The 20384-nt window shown below is 31.9% G+C and overlaps 2 protein-coding genes and 1 long non-coding RNA gene across 29 annotated transcripts; 1 reads left to right on the top strand and 2 right to left on the bottom strand.

Moving 5' to 3' along the window:
- Positions 1-184: 184 nt before the first annotated feature.
- LOC107429226 (beta-amyrin 28-monooxygenase) lies at positions 185-2243 on the bottom strand. Its single transcript, XM_016039877.4, has 3 exons — positions 1242-2243; positions 967-1154; positions 185-770 (listed from the first exon to the last, which is right to left on the bottom strand). The coding sequence occupies exons 1-3, from the start codon at positions 2218-2220 to the stop codon at positions 471-473; spliced, it is 1467 nt and encodes a 488-aa protein (XP_015895363.2). The 5' UTR covers positions 2221-2243; the 3' UTR covers positions 185-470.
- Positions 2244-3342: 1099 nt separating this feature from the next.
- LOC125418587 (uncharacterized) lies at positions 3343-6243 on the top strand. 3 transcript variants are annotated; one of them, XR_009635057.1, is made up of 3 exons: positions 3442-3910; positions 4380-4482; positions 4637-6243. It is a non-coding gene; the product is annotated as an uncharacterized LOC125418587 (long non-coding RNA). The 3 variants fall into 3 exon arrangements; XR_009635056.1 differs by having other exon boundaries at positions 4380-5219; positions 5441-6243; XR_009635055.1 differs by having other exon boundaries at positions 3343-3910; positions 4380-6243.
- Positions 6244-8314: 2071 nt separating this feature from the next.
- LOC125423393 (aminopeptidase P1-like) lies at positions 8315-18793 on the bottom strand. 25 transcript variants are annotated; one of them, XM_060813446.1, is made up of 7 exons: positions 18570-18793; positions 18189-18372; positions 10164-10230; positions 9034-9114; positions 8880-8934; positions 8665-8772; positions 8315-8550 (listed from the first exon to the last, which is right to left on the bottom strand). In XM_060813446.1, the coding sequence occupies exons 2-7, from the start codon at positions 18200-18202 to the stop codon at positions 8420-8422; spliced, it is 456 nt and encodes a 151-aa protein (XP_060669429.1). In that variant the 5' UTR covers positions 18203-18372; positions 18570-18793; the 3' UTR covers positions 8315-8419. The 25 variants fall into 25 exon arrangements, 7 of the variants coding, with proteins under 7 accessions (XP_060669429.1, XP_060669428.1, XP_060669427.1 ...); XM_060813445.1 differs by having other exon boundaries at positions 18562-18791; XM_060813444.1 differs by having other exon boundaries at positions 18189-18326; positions 18570-18790.
- Between the last annotated feature and the right edge of the window lie 1591 nt (positions 18794-20384).

Here is a 20384-nt window from a genome sequence, read left to right as displayed (position 1 = left end):
TTAGTTTATAATCATATTGGAGGAAGCAGTTTATGATAGTATTAGTACTCCATTTTTATTCATATTTTTATACAACACAAAACTTTTGACATTAACTATTCGACAATACGTATTATTTTATCTAGAAAAAATAAACTATAAAAATACATGCATGTTGTCGGCCATTGTTTTACGACGGGCTATCATCCTAGTCTTTTCATTTCCTTAAGGTGAAAACTACAAAGAAATAAAACGATACAAATTAAAGAGGACACTATGTGCTACAAAATAGGAATCTATTGGCTATATGGTTTTGGATGAGAGGCAAATTATTATAATAGCTCAATATTTGTCAAATTATTGAGTAGGTTGTCCATTCTATCACGTGCTTTTCCGGTCACAAACATATGGGACCTTTATAAGTTACATAATTGAAAACTCTACTAATACATAAGATGGATATATAAAACGCATCTACTGAATAATTTTTTTTAGATAGACAGGTTTCGGAGCCGAACATGAAGTCCTTCATATGGTATAGGATTTAACCCTTTTAAAACCTTGAAATCAGGATTTAGTAGCTCCCATTTGAATCTTTTTACAATATGATGCATAAATGTGAGGATTTCGAGGCGAGCATAGTCTCTTCCAGGACAAGTTCTAGGACCACTCCCAAATGGTATATTTGTAAATGGTGGTGGCCCTCCATTGTCGAATCTTGAAGGATCAAATTCTTCTGGTGCCGGGAAACATTCTGGGTCCATATTTGTGGTGCTAACTGTCCAATACACCTAAATCAAACAAAATTTAACTTTGTTATGATACCAATTTATAATGACAAATAGGAAAACCTTAATCCCAATAACCCTTGCTTTATAAACAATTTAAATTAATGGTTTTCAATATTTTTTTGTTTTTGTTTTTGTTTTTGTTTTTTAGTAGTAGGAGATTATATATATATATATATATATATCTATTTTTGAATACCTTCCATCCTTTAGGAATTGTATAGCCTTGGTATGTAAAGTCCATTAAAGCCTCTCTAAAAATTCCTTGATTGGGTGGTTGTAGCCTCATTACTTCAAGGGCTACATTCCATGAATACTTCATTTTCTGTATATCTTCCCAATTAAGTGCTTCACCAGCCCTTTTACAGCTGGCAATCTCCATTTGTTCTGTTTTTCCAAAGCAAACATTTTAAAAAAGAAAATAATAATAATACAATTATTATATCGAAAAGTAGAGCAATAAGGTAAATTTACCATTTCGGACTTTGTCAAAAACCTCAGGTTTTTCTGCAAGGTACTTCATAATGAAAGAGATAGTAATGGAGGCTGGATTAAAAGCCCCAGAAAGCAATCCCAAAACTTTTTCAGCAATTTCACTCACTGCCATGAGTTTTCCACTAGCTGGGTCTGGTCTACTTGTCATGAAAGACAGTATGTCCTTCATCTCCATTCCACTCGCCATGGCTGCTTTCTTCTCCTTGATCAACATCTGAATCTCTTTCTTCGCCACCGCAGCGGCTTTCATTCCGCGATAAAAAGCGGTTCCAGGAAAATTCAAAGGAATAACATCGAGAGATAGCATGATAACATTCATCAAATCACAAAGCTTTTGTACACGAGCATCATCTTCCAATCCCATGAAGAACCGAGCCGATTGGGTTAGCAAGAGCAGCTGGGCTTTCCTATGAACGTCGATGGTCTCTTTCCCAACCCAATGCTTTTGGATATGTTGCTGTACCTGTGAATCCATGATTCCAACATAGGGAGCCAGTGCATCGGCTTTAAGAAAACCTGGTGCTCGGACTATTTGCGTCTCGGTTTGACGCGGAATGAGTCGGGAATTATTGCTGTGGTTTTGGGTGGATGAGCGGAAGAGCTTCTGCATGGGTTGAGTTCGCCATGCGAGGAACAGCTGCAGCTCGTTTGTAGCTATGAATTTGTGACCGGCCGTGCCGCACAGGACCACCACCGGCTCACCTAAAATGTTTGTTTTGAAGATCTTGGATGAGTATTTTTTCATTCTTTTTCTGATGAAGTTTTCGTGCTTCTCGTACATGAACGAAAAGGCTTCGCCGACTATCGGCCACCCGAAGCTTCCTGGAGGAACGTTAACGGCCGCGGCTCCGGTTTTGTTACCGGAGTTTGGCTTGGATTTGAATGCATAGGAAATGAGAAAAATGACAGTGAAAGAGAACAAGATCAGCCATAAAGAAAGTGAAAGATGGTTCTCCATATGGTCTCGTATGGCTAGGTTTGTTTTTGTTTAGGTGGAATAAAAATATATATATATATTCACGCAGACTAGTCCTTCATATAGATGTACGAAGTAGCAACTTGTTGTGTGGATTTTTCTCGTCTATTTTTTTATTTTTATTTTTTTACATATTCGTGGTTAAAAATATTATTGGTTGTACAATGACATTGTTTCTTTCATTTTTGTCGCATTAGTTATTTTACGTCTGCATGTTCAGCAGTCTTATTCTTTTATTGTATTCATATTTTTTTTTTAATTTTTTTTTATGTTATATGTAACATGTATATATTGTATAGATGTACATATGCTATTCATAAAATTAAAGTTTAGAAGTTAAACTGGTTTTAAACAAATAAACAATTATATACTTGCATAATTGATCTTTCATTTTATTTGGCCAATATTAAAAAAAAAAAAATGCGGATACAACAATCTTTTTCTATATAAATTTTTAATTTTAAAACATGAAGAGATATATTTAAATAAAACCAATCAATAATCGTTATACCAATTATTCATCGATCGGTCTCACTAGAAAAAATAGTGATACTTATATATATATATATATTTTTTTCCACTGGTTTTTGAATGCATATATTATATATACTCGTTGAGCATTAATGATTAATATTAGATATTTGACATAGTCTCTCACATTGGAGATTACGATCAGAATACAAACAGCTACAGCTTTTTCAAGGAATTAGTTTATATATTGATTTTCCAAGTGTGAGGTTTTCCAAGGTAAAAAATAGCCAAGCAAGGACTAGTTTTTATTAGAAATGAGAAACTGAAGGGGCTTTAGGTGAAGATAAAATATTTTAGAGGACATGATCAAACGAAATTCAACCGGCTAAACATTTTCATGGGTTGTTTATTATTATTATTATTATTATTATTTTATTTTATTTTCATGGATTGTTTAGCAATTTGCAACCACAACCATCTACGGCTTTGACAATCTCTAGAAACACTAATTTTCCACTGCATAGTCCGGCATATAAATTGGGCGGTATCAGGTTTCTTACCTGTAAGAAATCATGAATTATACATAATTGGAAACTATCTTATTGAAAGAAATTTAACGTGGGAATAAAATTTTTTGTTTCCTATTCTTTTATATGTTTCCTACTCACATGAGCCCATCCTTGCTTTTTAATCAATCTCTAAATCTAATCTTCCTCCCAATTTGATAATATGTGTGCCAGTATAGACGGAAATTTCATTATGGTCTAATTCTGACCGGTAATATATACCAGGTTTTACAATATTTGATTGATGAGCATGGGCAGAGTTTCAAGCTTGTAAAATTGTTCAGTATATTCTCATACCAAAAAAAAAGAAAAAAAAAAGGGGAATTTGGCCCAATGCCCTTCTTTTAAAGCCTTTATACCCCTCATTTCTTAGTTTTTTTTTAATCTGCCCTCTGCTTTACATTTTATCCCCAATGAAAGTAAAAAATTACTCTACTTTCCTTTCTTCATTTCCTTCAGTCCGAGAAACCCAGAGTCTTTAGTTTCTGCACTCTGTTTTTCTATTTTTCTTCATCCCCCATAAAACCCACACACAATCTCATTAAGAGAAAAAAAAAATCCATGCTCCATCTCCCTACATCTCTTACCTTTTCTCTTGCAAGCATATGAAAGACTAAAGAAAAATTGTGTTTGAGGTAAGGATCTATGTATTTTGATTGGTTTTTTTTATTTTTATTTTTTTATTTTTTTTAGCTTGGGTTTTTGCTTGATTGGCGAAAGGCAAAGACGATGATTGGAATGGAGGAAACTAGTCGAAATCAAATAGTAGTAGTAGTAGTAGGTTATACAATTTAGTGGGGTAATTAAATATTATGAGTGAGCTTTAGGGTCGGTTTCCATATTGCTTTAAGGTTAGAAACACTTCACAAGTGTTTGTTGAATTTTCTGATTGCAACCGAATATTAAAAGAAATTGAAAAAAAAAGAAAACCCAAAAAAACAAAATTGAAGAATAAGTAGAAAGCAGTTATGGTTAAAATCTGCTTCAAATGTTGAATCATTTGTTGTCTTGTTTATATGACACTCACCATCTTGCTAGATATCATAATTTAATTACATAACTTCATTTTGATTTTATGTTGGTTTCTTGTTTATGGTTATGAAGGTGAGCGGTAGTTGTGTAGAGGAGCTTTACTTTGAAAGTTTGCAGCATCAAATAGAAAGTGATCTTATGCCAAGTGCCCGATGTGACCAAAGTGATACTTATGGTATCCTTTTAGTTATATGTTCTATGGCGAATATAAGTAAATTTTTTTTTTTTTTACAATTAGTTAATATTTAAAAAAGATGTTATACTTGCTATATGGACCATGAGGTATACTATATATGTTGTTTAGTTTGCCCTAATTTCTTTCTGTTTAGTTTTCAGCCAAGGTTGGAATTTCTTAGGCTTGGCTGGTGGAACATTATTAATTTTCAAGTTGATTACAAATATGCAGTTGGGGATAGGATAGGTGAACTGTCTTATACTTACTCCTATTTATGAATTTGAGGTTGGTTGCCAAGATGTGGTATTAGTTTGCTTGTGGTTTTGTATAATAGGCTAATGGCACTCAAGACTTCCATGATAAACTGATATTTACAGGTTGAGAAACCCATACTATTGGTTACAATTCAAAAAATGTGCTTGAAAATGCCTTAGGTCAGGTGCATATCGTTATCCTTGTGCACTTGGTTATGAGGTTGATGTAATGTCCCTCCTTAACATATTGAAGTTGTGGGTTTATTTTTATTTTCATTTAATTTTTTTTTTGTCTATAAGTAATAATCGCTGCCCCCACACCCTTTCTATGAATTTCATGTAACAATTGGTGTATTACTAGAGTGGATATCACGATGGTCTCATAGCAAGAGAAGAAGCTGTAGCACAAGAGGGATTTAATATTGGCTTTAAGGAATCAGTCCTTGTTGGGTACAAATGGGGTCTAGTTAGAGGTGATACCAGGTAAAAGAAAACAAAAGAGGAAAATAATTTGAATGCTCTGTTGTTTATAGAGTTTTTAATGAAATTGCTATAAGCATATGATTAAAAAAGAATTTAAATGCTCTGTTGCTCATAGAGTTTTTAATGAAGTTGCTATAAACATATGATTAACTTCTTTTCTCTGCTACTTTTGTTTTCCCATTTTGTCCAATCTGCATCCCCATGAACTGCCTTCACTTTAGTTCCTGAGGACTTGAAAGAGGGCATTTAAATTCTCAAGATGGTAACCAAACTCTCAAAGACATGAATTGTATGGTTGCTTTTCATAAGGGTTTGACAACGTGGGCTAAGTGGGTGGATTCTACTATGAATCATAGTAAAACCAAAGTCATCTTCCAAGGGATTTCTCTTACCCACTACCATTAAGTTTACTTCTTTCCCATCACCAATTTTTATTTTTGAAAACCAAAAATTAATTTCGTGAATTTCTCTGATGCTTTTTTTTTTCTTTCTTTTTTTTCCTTTTCATATTTAGTGGCAAGGGATCGGAATGAGCTAGGGGTGACAAACTGTGGAAATGAGACAAAACTCCTAAGTGGATCAGTCTATCGAGGCGGATTGCCCGAGGAATTATATGTGGTGAAAGATGTATTAACTGGAATGAGAAAACATGTTCATTTGCTTGACATAACAACTTTATCACAACTCAGAAAAGATGCACATCCTGGCTTTTATAATGGCTTTAGGCGCATGGACTGTAACCATTGGTGTATTGCTGGACCTCTAGATACTTGGAATCAATTTTTTATGCATTTCTCATAATTGTTATGCTTGTTCTGGTATTTTTAGTTTATAAAAATGATCATACGGTTGCTTAGGTCCTTCCTTCCAGCGATCACAATTTTTAAGGGAATCAAGTTTCAAAACACGACCGATCTTTTCATTTTCAATGTCAACCAGATATTGAGAGTTAAACATCATTAATGAAACTCGACAATCCTGGATAATTTAGAGTATTTAATATATTCATAATTTGAACCATAAATTTGCACGACTCTTTGATTTTTTTTTTCCCTGGTAAATATGTCATTTAATGGCCCACTCTTTAATTCTTTGGTTGTTAAATATGTCATTTGATAGTTTCCTGACCTTGCATGTTGCATTAGTATATGAGTCTTTGGAAAATTGCATGGTGACGGGGAATGAGGCAAGGCTGCATGAGTCAAACATATGAGGGATGCAATGTGGTTGAGACAACGACAAAGTTTTGAAAAAGTTCTCAAATTTGCACAAAAATTTGATTACCGTAGGGCCTTTGGTAATTACCAATGAAACCTACTGTAATCAAAATGTCCTTACTTGAAAAATTACTGTAGGTTTCATCAGTAATTACCGAAACCCCTATGGTAATCACATTTTACCAATTTTTTGGCCCCCACAAGTCCCCTAAAGTGTGTTAAATGTAACAACATGCAAAATATACTTTCTTCAATGATCCTAAGGAAAAAAAAATCCCAAAATTAATGAAAAACTTCTCAAATTGGCACAAAAATTTGATTACCGTAGGGCCTTCACTAATTACCAATGAAACCTACGGTAATCAATTTGTAGTTGTTGGAAAAATTACCGTAGATTTCATCGGTAATTATCGAAACCCCTATGGTAATCACATTTTACCAATTTTTTGGCCCCCACAAGTCCCCTAATGTGTGTTAAATACAACAGCATGCAAAATATACATTCATCAATGACCCTAAACAGAAAAAAACCCAAAAATTCAGAAAAGGTTCTCAAATTGGCAAAAAAATTTGATTACTGTAGGGTCTTTGGTAATTACTGATGAAATCTATGGTAATCAATTTATAGTTATTGGAAAAATTACCATAGGTTTCATTGGTAATTACCGAAACCCCTATGGTTATCACATTTTACCAATTTTTTGGCCCTCACAAGTCCCCTAATGTGTGTTAAAAGCAACAACATGCAAAATATACTTTCTTCAATGATTCTAAGGAGAAAAAATCCCAAAAGTTCTGAAAAAGTTCTCAAATTGGCACAAAAATTTGATTACCGTAGGGCCTTCGGTAATTACCGATGTAACCTACGGTAATCAAATTGTAGTTGCTGGAAAAATTACCGTAGATTTCATCGTTAATTACCGAAACCCTTATGGTTATCACATTTTACCAATTGTTTGGCCCCCATAAGTCCTCTAATGTGTGTTAAATGCAATAACATGCAAAATATACTTTCTTCAATGATCCTAAGGAGAAAAAACCCCAAAAGTTCTAAAAAAGTTCTTAAATTGGCACAAAAATTTGATTACCATAGGGTCTTCGGTAATTACCGATGAAACCTATGGTAATTAATCCATTTTGTTTGTAATTTTCTCACTTTTTCCAAATCTTTGGTGGATTCTTTTGTCAGAATCATTAATAAAGTTATATTTTGCATGTTCTTGGTAGAAACATAAATTATAGAAGGTTGTCGGATTGAATTGTGATGATTTGCTTTGAAAAAATTGAACAAATATAAATTGAGGCCACCTATACAATATTCTTACCATACCATTATTTTCTTGTTGACAACAAACCATCAAATATACCATATATGTAAAAGGATAAAATATAAATATAAATATTTGGACAAACATATGTATATATAGTATAAATATAAATACTACCAACAACACAGTGGCCAAAAAAGTATATAATGATGACAAACTCTTATTGATTCGAATTTAAAAGACACATGACAAAAACATTACAAGTTATCATTAACAAAATTCGAATACAATTTTGTATCATACTCAATCTATGTAGTATGCAATTGGAATGATTGTTAAGCTATTCTTTCCGTTGCATTATTCTTAAGGGTTCTCTATGAAGGGAGTTGTAGATTGTCATAGCGGATGAGATACTTAAGTACAAATTAAATGGGAAGACAAAATAACATGTTAAGAGCTGATTATGTGTCATGGCATATCTTTGAACAAATTGAATGGGAAGACACAATAATTGCGATTTTTCTTTGTCTTCGAAGGCCAAAATGATGTCGTTTAAGACTGACCCTAGTAGTAATGTTATTCGGTTCCCGTTTGTATCATACTCAATCTATGAAGATGAAGAATAAAATTTATTGGATAAAATAAATTGGAAGTCCACAATTAGTGCTCCAACCTTATAAGGACATTCTCCAACATTATACCAAAACTCCCGTCCTCATAGTAACGAGGTTCTGAAACAAGAAATTTGAAGTCCACAATTAGAGCTCCAACGAAACAAGAATTTGAAGTCCACAATTTGTAGTGGTACATTTCGAGCATGTGGTCTGAAACTAATTAAATGGGGTCCTGTTCAATGTGTAAAATGAATTAAACAGGGGAAAAAAAGAAGAAGGAAAACTTACTATAGCCTTGAAATCAAAACACAAATAATAGAGGAAAGAAGTAGTAAAACACACTTGCCTTCATGAACATTAAGGTAAGACCCAATTCCATTTGGGCCTGTACCATGCCGATAATCAAGACTATTTTTCCATAGTGGAACTCGAGCAAGAATATCTAGGGCATTACCTATAGGAAAATGAACATGTACCTTCCTGTCACACAAACTTACAAGAATATAGTCAATACATTTCACCTAAAATGAAATACATTATTTGAAAAAGAAAATAAAATACCATTGGTTCCATTAGGAAATCGAGCATTCCCAAGTGCAATATGACCCTTGAGGACCTGCAAAATGAAGCAAACAAAATTACTTTACAATACTTGAAAAAAATATAATAATAATAATGATAATAAAAAGGAAAAACAAAATAGATTAGCACTTACTGCAGTATAGCATGGTTTCTCATGTTCTGATGGTTTTCCAAAATGAGCTGTCCTTCTTATATCAGTTGTTCGATGTAAATACTGCATAAATGCCCATAAAGATAACCACTTATAACTTAAAAATGTATCGATAGAAAACATAGTCTCTCTAGCTAAAATATTTAATAAAAATAAGTGCATGAATGTAGTTTGTAATTTTTACATAATTGTTACCAGTCAAAGTACATATAATAGTTAATTATAGCTAACAAGCCTTTGCTCCTGAGTCAAAAAGATATATGCTGTCTAGATTAAACTCAGCACAAGTTTCTACGTGTGATGCATAATGGATGATTGTAGCATTTGGACCAACCAACGAAATAGTAGGAAAACTTAAGCCTCTAAAATGCTGCAGATATAACAGAAAAGAATATCTCTATCATGACACATTTTGTAAGAAAAACAATATCTCTATCATGACAAATTTTGTAAGAAAAACATATTCCTCTAGTGTATTACATAATTCATATTTCAGTTGCTAATTAAAGTAAAGCCCTGACATGTAATGTACAGTTAAATTAGCTTCACTTTTCAAAGGATTTTTTATCAGACCCATGCTATGCTAACTAGAAAATCTATGAAAATTATCATTATTTGGTCCATAAGATAAGAAACAAACATAAAACTGTTTTGAGGAATGGTACCCCAACATTTTCAACTATATCACTTTTTAAGAAGAACATTTGAAAATGGTTGATAAAGTATGAATTAACATATCCATGTCAAAGTTCATTTAAAAGTGGAAAACCCTTTATTTCTCTTCATATGTTGGAATTTGTCATGCATAGCATGTCATGCTAGCTTTTGAAAGTCATTGCTAAAGTAGGAATTAGCATATCCATGTCAAAGTTCATTTGAAAGTGGAAAACACTTTGTTTATCTTTATATGGTGAAATTTGCCATGCATAGCATGTCATGCTTGCTTCAGAAGTAGGTTGTACCCATGCAATACAACTTAAGAACCATTACCACTCATGTACATAAATGACAATGTCAGAGATACCTCTTTTGAAGTTCACAGATATCATATAGAATTTTCAACCATGACCATTTATTATCATATAGAATTTTCATTTGAAGTTCATAGATACCTCTTTTACTGCAGGAAAACTCTCTAGCTTATCGCTTGTAGTCACCTCTGTTAGTTTAAGTGTTTGCCTGAAATCATTGCATCATTATTTGATTAGTGTGTATTGAAACTGCACAAGCAGAGCATTGCATGCAGACACATAGAAATATACACAAGCTGTGTACTGACAACTTGTCTGATACGGTTTATGTCCTTTTACATTCCTATTTTAGGCAATATTTAGGCCACAATACATCTCAACAAGTATGTCAATCAAAGGTTAGATGTTGCAAAACAACCTAAAAAAAACTAGAAAAAAAAATGAACTTACAATTGTTTTTTCTTGGTCACTTCTTCTCACTCCAAGAAGTAACCAGAAACCCCATATATCTTCTGCATCTGTATATGCAATAAAAGCTTAGACATCTTTTTATTTATTTTTTAGTTTTATTGCTTTCATAAAAAAGCTTTTCCTCCAAAAAGGGTATATTGACTACTTGTCCAAGAAATAAACAGTTGCACAGGTTTCACCGACTACATGCTTATGCAACCAGACAAGATATTGCACCATTGCAGTGCCATCCCGAATGTGTGCTTTCTTCAAACCTTCCAACTCCACTGGATTCTAAGTTTTTAAATTATCAATTGTAAATAAAATAAGGAAAAATCAGATTTCAAACCAAATAAATTGATTGCAAAAAATTTATGCATTCTAAGATATCAAATTGAGAATAGAAAATTAAATGTGACATGTTTTTACTGGAAAATGAACAAAAGTCAAATCCTTGGATAAAATCATAGGTTTAATTATATCAAGTTTTTAAACATTTTAAATTTCCTCATTATAAAGGGCTGTCTGACTATCTGAGAGCTATCTCTAATTTGCATTGGGCTAGCCTTATTCTATTTTGAAATTGACTAAATAATTAGGCTCCTATGTACTTGTTTTCTCACACTTTGATGACTAATACTTTTATTAGCTAAACATAAGAGCTAACTTTTCTTTTTCTTTTTTCAATAAGGCATTCTTTATTTGTTAGAAACCCACAATTTATCAATGCATCCCCAGCACACGCATTCAACTAATATACAACGTATGTACTATATAATATATAAATTATTTACCTCATCAAGATCAAGGGTTCCCTCGGACACAATACTAATGCTAGAGACAGCAGAATCATGTACATGATTGTGATGATGATGATGATGCTGATGATCATGCCATTCTGAAACAACCATGCAAAATTTCTTATAGGGATGAAGAAGATGAAAATTCAAAAACTCCAACCTTAACCCTAAATATGGGGTTTTTGGGGGCAGGATGAAGAAGGAGAAGAGAAGAGTTGGCTCTGGGTTTTGGGGGAAAGGTGAGCAAGAAAAAGAGAAGAGCCAGCTATGCCGTTTTTGGAGAAGATTTTTGAAAGAGTGGACAGAAGGGAACTAAAAAAAAAAAAAAAAAAAACCTTTTCATTTGATTTGTTTTTTATATCAAGGGTAGTTTAGAAATATTGAAAAACGAAAGGGTAAAACAAAAAATTTCTTAAATAAGTGGGTAGAAATCCTCATAGCCCTTTTAAAAGGGGTAGTGGACCAAATATCCCTTATTTTTACGTAGTAATATGGGAATTTGGCCCAATGCCCTCATGAGGATGAGCTTAACGATTGGTACCCTGCATTTGCTATCTTTTTTCTTTTTTTCTACTTTTCAATACCCATTTTAACCTTAAAACAATGAGAAATGACTTGGGTATCCTTATTTTACTTTCCCAACATCCATTCTACTAAACATTATTTTCACCACACGACACCAGTATTCCACGTTGCTTTTGAAAAAAAAAAAAACTTCATCTCATGTCCCTTTTAACTTTTAAACCAAAAAAAAAAACAAAAATACACTTTTTACAACCCTTGAACGGCTATCTATCATTAGGCAATTGTTTTTATTTTTTTGTTTATTTGTTGCCGTGTACTGGTGTGGGTTTGTTTTTTTGTTTATTTGTTGCCTTGTCGTGGACCGGTGTGGGCTTGTTTTTTTGTGTGGGTTTGTTTTTTTGTTTATTTGTTTCCTTGCCGTGTTTATTTGTTGCCTTGGCATGGACCGGTGTGGGTTTGTTTTTTTGTTTATTTGTTGCCTTGTCGTGGACCGGTGTGGTGTAAACACAATAATACTCATTGTATTAATGATAATCAGGTTAAACACAAGCAGTATGCTATCGTCAATACTCATTATATTTTGCGTGTTGTTGCACGAAACACACATTAGGGGACTTGTAGGAGTCAAAAAATTTATAAACTGTAATTACCGAAGGGCCTTCGGTAATTACCGATGAAACCTTCGGTAATTTTTCTAGCAAGGACAATTTAATTACTGATGGTTTCATCGGTAATTACCAAAGACCTGATAGTAATCAAATTTTTTTGGCAATTTTAGAACTTTTTTCTAACTTTATGGGGATTTTGCTGTTTAGGATCATTGATGAATGTATATTTTGTATGTTGTTGCACGAAACACTCATTAGGGGACTTGTGGGAATCAAAAATTTTGTCAACTGTAATTACCGAAAGGCCTTCGGTAATTACTGATGAAACCTTCGATAATTTTTCCAGCAAGGGCAATTTGATTACCGATGGTTTCATTGATAATTACCGAAGACCCTAAGGTAATCAATTTTTTTTTTTTGACAATTTTAGAACTTTTTTTGAACTTTGTGGGGATTTTACTGTTTAGGATCATTGATGAATGTATATTTTGCATGTTGTTGCACGAAACACACATTAGGGGACTTGTGGGAGTTAAAATTTGTCAACTGTAATTATCGAAGGGCCTTCGGTAATTACCGATGAAGCCTCCGATAATTTTTCCAGCAAGGGAAATTTGATTACCGATGGTTTTATTGATAACTACCGAAGGCCCTATGGTAATCAATTTTTTTTTACATTTTAGAACTTTTTCCGAAGTTTATGGGAATTTTACTATTTAAGATCATTGATGAATGTATATTTTGCATGTTGTTGCATGAAACACACATTAGGGGACTTGTGGGAGTTAAAAAATTTGTCAACTGTAATTACCGAAGGCCATTCGCTAATTACCAATGAAACCTTTGGTAATTATTCCAGCAAGGGCAATTTGATTTCCGATGGTTTCATTGGTAATTACCGAAGGCCCTATAGTAATTAAATTTTTTGGGCAATTTTAGAACTTTTTCCGAACTTTATAGGGATTTTGCTGTTTAGGATCATTAATGAACGTATATTTTGCATGTTGTTGCACGAAACACACATTAGGAGGGTTGTGGGAGTCAAAAAATTTATCAACTGTAATTGCCGAAAGGCCTTCGGTAATTACCGATGAAATCGTCGGCATCGGTAATTACCAATGCACCATCCGTATTCATTTTTTTTAAATGTTTTCACTTCTGAAGGTCTGTTTCTCTCTTATTTGGTTTCAGATAAATACTATTTAAATGTTTTCACTTCTTAATGTCTTTTTTTCTCTTATTTTATCAACGGTTATCATTAATAAAGGTAGATTTAGCACGTTCTTAGTGAAAACACACTATCGAAGCTATTGGATGAAATTATGGTGATTCTTTTGCGATGGTGGATAAATGTCAATTACCGACGATGCATCGGTAATAACCATTGGGCATTAATAGCATCCTCGTAACAGTAAGAAACTTACAAAATACTGAACACATAATGATATTTTACCAATACAATACGATAGATGACTTATAAAAAGGAGAAATGCAAATCTAAAAGAGATTGGAAGAAGCTTTTAAGCTGGAAATAGTCTCCAATCTAAAACTAACTAAATTTCAATGCATACCATTCAAACAAGTGCAAATGGTCCTAAACTAGAGAGCGAATATTTGAGAACTCAATTACCATTTAAATTATCATCCTTCTTATTTCTTGCTTTTCCACTTCTAAAAAAATATGGAGAATTTAATAATGAAATTGGATCCTTAAACTTCCTCTTGAAATGAGAATCATGTAGAAAACTAAAAACTAAATCTGAATTAGTAAGAGAAAAATGTACAAGTATTTTATGAATAAAAACTAAAGAATATTACAAGATGATTTTTTCCACTTGCTGTATATAAAGCTCTGACAAGAACCAAAAATTCTCTGCCGCCAACAGAACATTCCTCTACCAACAACTATAAAATTGCTAAAAACTATTTTCATTTTCTTGGTGAATCCACCATCAATATATAAACAACAGATGTTGCCCCGCCCGCCATGGAATAAGACAGTTTTCTAAGCATCCAATTCTACGAACTGACCTTTATGATTTGAAGAATTAATTGATGAAGTAAAATGACTAAAAATTAGTTCCTTCTAAGCTGCACATTGCAATATCAAGGATTGAAAAGACTTGACCATGCCAAAAGTAAAAATAATAGAAACAGAGTAGTTCTCCATGGGGTGTGTCCCTAATTTCATCTTCTGAGGGATTTTTGATACCACCATCAGTCTAAAATGGAAATGAAATTGTCCATTAATACAAGAGATTGAAAACCATTGGGTGGTTCTATTGCAAAGATGTAAGAGAAATCATATAAAAGCATTAAAAAATATGGCCCTCTGACAGATCAAGAAACTAGTATGCAACTTAACTATCGTCCAAGTATGTTCAGTGTCAGAACTACTGAGTAAGGCTTCTCTCTCAAGATGTAACATGTATACTTTCTTGGAATTCTTTGTCTTCGAAGAAACAAGCGCATGCCTACGACAAGACAGTGAAATGAAAAAAGGTAAAACTAAACATTTAGGAATATTCAATCAGAATGAGGACACAAATGAAGGTGCAACTCATACCTTCCTAGATGCATAGATGCAATAGGTCCTCCATATCCAAACATCCCAAACAAGGGCTACATAACTAAGATATGCTTAAAAGATAAATTTCAACGAGTAAACACTAAGAAGATAGTGGACACAGGACATAACATACAAACAAATTGTACTTCGAATATGGAGGAAGAAATGCATGCTAATAAATAATCAAGAGAAACAGAAAATAATTGAAAAGTACATGTAGGAAATAAGAGGTAGACTTCTCTTTATATTAGAATGAAACATAGATGCTCAAGCTACAAAAGTCAGTGTCTAGTTTTCACCATATAAATAAGTGTATACACAAGATAAAACCAAAATAAAAGGATATTGAAAACAGATTTTACCATAAGGTATGGAGGTTTTAACCTTATTGCCTGTCCTCTCGAAGACTTGTGAAGTGATGCACCCATCTTTCCCATCCAATGGAAATTATTTCTATTGATTTGTTACCAATGAACCACTATTGCCCTCATGGTTCCATGGACTACTATTCCAACAATCATCTTCATCTGTTTATATTCCCTAATGTGTTATGCATACTCACTGATCTACAATGGTTGCACCCCAGCATATCATTACAAGGAATTAAGGAAAGAGAAAGCTAATCAATTGATCCACCATATCTCCAATCAATAGCAGTCTCGTCAAATTAAAAAGTTGATGTTAAAAATACTTAACAGTTCAACAATTCAATTCAAGGGGAATATTGACACCTAATGAAAACTAAACTTTGTTATACTATAGGCTCGAAACCTTTGAAGTGGGATTACTATGAGAAATCCGTAAATCATCAGTCATCAATAAATGGATTTCATTTGCAAGCACTGGTATAAAAGAACATGAAAAAAAAAAAAAAAAAGAAGAAGAAAAAGTGGAAAATAGACTAGAACTAAAAAACCAAAAATTCTTTGTTTATTTTCTACTCCATTGTACAAAAATGAATGAGAGGAAAGGCAAGGGGACTGACTGTTCAGTTATACCCTCACAATTTTATTTTCTTGGTTCATGTAGATGAGTACTCATTTTAGACGAGTGTAAACAACAAGATATACTAAGCAAGACAGCGGTTTCCAGAGCATAAGCATCTTTGAATGTCACATATGCAGTATAGGCATACTCACCACACTTATTTCCAGCAAACCAATAACTCAATTATACCAACATACAATTTATGCACATGTGCAGAGTAGCAAGTTAGAAAAGGCTAAAAATAACCACTCAATTGAATCTAACCTGTAAAGAGAAACAAACAAATAAAAGGTCTTCTAAAATTATATTGGGACAGAGAGGACCCTTTTGTGTTAATAAGAATTTGAAAGGAAATATGGCACTGGATGTATAGTTACCTCCCTACATGGATCATAATCTGGAATCGTTTCTACAGCACGTAATTTATGAGGACATAAAATTGTAGAATCTATATAACAGAAGGCATTCAAGTGTGCTTCTTTTTTTTTTTTTTTTTTTTTTTTGGGACAAAGGTGGCAAAGGAAAGCAATGATAATTTGGAAATTTCTCCATGAAGTTTCAGCTTTTATACAGATAAGATTCAAATTTTGATCTTGTCTTCTTAGTCTGACATTGATAATTACATGTGGAAATAAACTGTCTTGAGGAAGTTATTGTTCGTTAGGAGGATAATTAACCATCACATTAATATTGAATAATGAAACAATTTCCCAACTTATTGCCATGCTTGGAGTTTGAATTTTATTGAAAAAAAAAAGGATAAAGAAAGAGAAGACAATTCCTAACATGCTTTCATGAAAAAGTTAAAATTTCTATTATGTTTACATTTCAATCTCATTTTAAAATATGAACTTCTCAGTAATATTAGCTTTAGCCTCTTGACCAAATGATGGAAAGAAAAATATCTTATATTCTCCACATATAGAAAAATATTTTATATTCTCCACATATACCTTTAGAAATCCATTAAAGCAGGGGTCTTATGGAATAAATTAGCTTTTACAAGACACTCAAATGGACTAATTGACATATGGATATTTAAAATGACAAAAGAAAAAAAGGAAATTAAATAATTGTAATATAAATTCCAGAAAAGATTCTTATATTTTGACCACTTTCAAACCAAATAACATCCAAACAATTTGATGAGTTTATGAACAATAAATTCATATATAATCAATGACCAAACCATCATTTTGCAGATTTCACTCGAGGAAAAGGAATCATAATTAGTAATCAGAAGTTGTGCAGAAGGACTCTACCTGATGATTTCAACATCCTCAGTTACACCACAATAAGTGAAAAAAATCATAAATATCCTTTTTTGTTGCTTTTGGAGATAAGCTTGTAACTTCTGTAGTATAACCACCCGGGTACATTGCCTTTTAAGACTAACAAAGAGTGGAATTGGGTGAACCAGTGAAAAGGGATTTAAAATAACAGGAAAAACTACAACCAAAAGCCAGATTATATAATTATATATAGCAAAATTTATCATAAATTTAATATTAACATTTCATGGTAACAAACAAGGGCATTGTTTAATCCTTTTTCTTGAATGAAGAATACCATGTTTTGGAGGAAGAAACAAAAGGGATAAGGGAAATGTGAGAAGCTGACGAAAGACGATATCATATAATTGGGATGACCTTCCTTTGTGTGACAATGCTCATAGAAACCATATCCTTAGTGGTCCTTATCTCACTAAGAAGTCTAAGATAACTGGGTGCTTCTTATCCCTAACATCTAGTGAAAACAATTATCTTCCAAAACCAGAAATTAAACATAATGTTTAATAATTCTTAAGCCCAGATTAGTCTCAATTTTTAAAAATTACTGATGGATGTCATGTAAATTCATAGAATAGACTATCCGACAAAGCAATTCATAGATGCATTTTTTACCTGCTTATGGGTTATTAATTAACCAAGATTTAAGTATTGGCCAAATTGTAAAGTTCAAGCTCGTACATTGTGTAACATAAAAGATTATTTTCATCGAAATTCACTGAAGCAAACCATAAATTCAAATGCAAAGAAAACCAATAAGATACAACTGCAATAGTTTCAGCAAATTCAGAATATATATTTCTATATATATATATATATATATATACAGCATTAAACATGAAAGGCGATGACTGATTGACTATTGAACTGTGATCACGAAAAATATATAAACTAAAAAAACTGCTTGAAATGCAAATCTTACCAAATATAAAGATTACCTTCTGTAACTCATTGCTCAATGAGAGATTTTCCAAGATTCAGCATCATTTTCGGTCTCGAAGATTCGAATTCAAAGTTTGCACCAAAAATCGATGATGGTTTTGATGAATTCAATCTTTAGATGGTACGTTTGGTTGCTGAGAAAATGTGGAAAAAGGAAAATTTTAATAACCGCTTCGAATTCTGTTTAGGATCCAAATGGGAAAGAAACCAAAAAAATAAAAAATAAAAATCCGTGACAACAAAATGAAAATTGGATGAGGTTGTTGTTTTAGTTGTCTTAGTGAGTCAGTGAGAAACAAAGGAATGGGAAGAGTGGTGAGAAGAAGAAGAAGAAGAGGAGGCGGAAGGAGCAAGGAGTTTGTTGTAAACCTGCTCACCGTCTAGGTAGACGCCTAAGGCAGCGACTCTGAGGCCAAAACCAGGAAGGGCATGGCGGAGCTGATTGGTGAGCCTAGGGTGCTTCCTCCACTCGTCCCTCCTCCTTAAGCACTCTCCAGTAGCTGCTTTGCCATTTTCTCTCACTTTCTCTTCCGCTTTTCTTCATGCTCCGTCTATGGCACTTTTCAAAAGGATAATTTGGATATATTAAAAAATAAAAAGGTAAAACAAAAACATTTGAAATGAAAGGAGTATATTTCATTAACCCCTCTAAAAGAGGGGCATTGGACAAAATTTCCCCCAAAAAAACATTTCCAAACACAAAGCCCAAACCAAGCTGGAAATGCAAGCCCAAAATCTATCTCCATACTTAAAGCCTTTTAGCAAAGGGAGCCCAAAATATAGTGCAACCCATGGCCCATTAACATAGTTTTGACCTACAAATATAACAAACAGTGTAATAATAATACAATACTTGGTTATAAAAAAATTATCCAGTGAGGTAGAAATGAAACGCAAAAAAATATTCATGAGCTCTATTAATTTTTTTCAAATGTATTTGATTAATTTATAAATATTTGTTATATATAATAGAATTTTAAAAACAAACACCAAAGTTAGTCACTAATAGGAGGGGTTTTTGAAAAAAGCATATATTGCAATTATAATAAACATTTTATTCAACAAAAACAACAATAAAATTTTTAGTTTTACAGCCTACAATACAATAAAAGAATAAAATATAGTGGACATTGTTATTATTTCGCACAGTAGACATTCTAATTTATATCAATTTTCTAAAAGCGTCTTATGGAGTAGTTTAATTGATTACTATAAAGGAGATAATTATAAATATGCATACGTACATACATATATATATATATATATATATTTATATACAAATGTAAGTGTACAAAAGAAAAGATTCAAGATGTTAAAAAATATATTTTCAACCAAAATAATCTACAAAATTATGTAATACATTGTAGAATATAATAAAATTAGTACCATATACAAAATGAATAAAGTTTTTTCCTTTTTCTTTTTTTTGGGAGTAGATATGAATAAAGCTAAATATCTTTTTGGGTAAATTAAAAAAAAAAATCTCCACGAACTATTTGACACTTATTAATAACCTATTTAAATTAATAAAATAACAATATAGCCACTCAACTATGATTATGTATAACATATTACCCCTTTCAAATCAATAAAATGCTAAAATTATTCTAATATGACAAAATACCCTTTTGTCATGCCCATTATACCATTTTTTAAATAATAAAACCAATATTTTCTTAAAAATATTAAAATGATATTTTCTTAAAAAATATTAAGAATAATATTTTCTTAAAAAATATTAAGAATAATATTTCATTCAAAAAATATTAAAAATAATACTTGCATAGAAAAAATTGAAAATAATAAAAACGATATTTTTTTCAAATAAATACTAAAACTAATATTTTTTTCTCAATAATAATTATAATTCCTATAAAACAATAAAAGAAATATTTTCATCAAAAATATTAAAGATAATATTTTCATCAAGAACATTAAAAATAATATTTTCTTAAAAATTATAAATAAAAGAGTCATACAATATTAAAATAATATTTTATTCAAAAGAAATATTAAAATAATATTTTCTTCAATAAACCTTTAAAATGATATTTATATTAATTAAATGAATTTTTTTTTTCATTATGAGCATATAAGTAATTTTAAATTTTATATTTTTTATATGCGTTATTGTGTACTTTTTCTTAAATAATATATATATATATATATATATGATTAAATGAATTTATTCA

The sequence above is a fragment of the Ziziphus jujuba genome, chromosome 12, assembly GCF_031755915.1.
Source record: "Ziziphus jujuba cultivar Dongzao chromosome 12, ASM3175591v1".
Classification (NCBI taxonomy): domain Eukaryota; kingdom Viridiplantae; phylum Streptophyta; class Magnoliopsida; order Rosales; family Rhamnaceae; genus Ziziphus; species Ziziphus jujuba.
This window is presented reverse-complemented; position numbering and strand designations above follow the sequence as displayed.

Coding starts and splice junctions, on each gene's coding strand:
- LOC107429226 (XM_016039877.4), bottom strand. CDS start 2,220: ATGGAGAACCATCTTTCACTTTCTTTATGGCTGATCTTGTTCTCTTTC. Junction 1,155..1,241: donor TTTTGACAAAGTCCGAAATG/GTAAATTTACCT, acceptor TTGGAAAAACAG/AACAAATGGAGATTGCCAGC. Junction 771..966: donor CAATTCCTAAAGGATGGAAG/GTATTCAAAAAT, acceptor TGTTTGATTTAG/GTGTATTGGACAGTTAGCAC.
- LOC125423393 (XM_016039874.4), bottom strand. CDS start 11,364: ATGATCATCAGCATCATCATCATCATCACAATCATGTACATGATTCTG. Junction 8,935..9,033: donor AGAAACCATGCTATACTGCA/GTAAGTGCTAAT, acceptor TTCATTTTGCAG/GTCCTCAAGGGTCATATTGC. Junction 8,773..8,879: donor ATTTCCTAATGGAACCAATG/GTATTTTATTTT, acceptor ATTTTCCTATAG/GTAATGCCCTAGATATTCTT.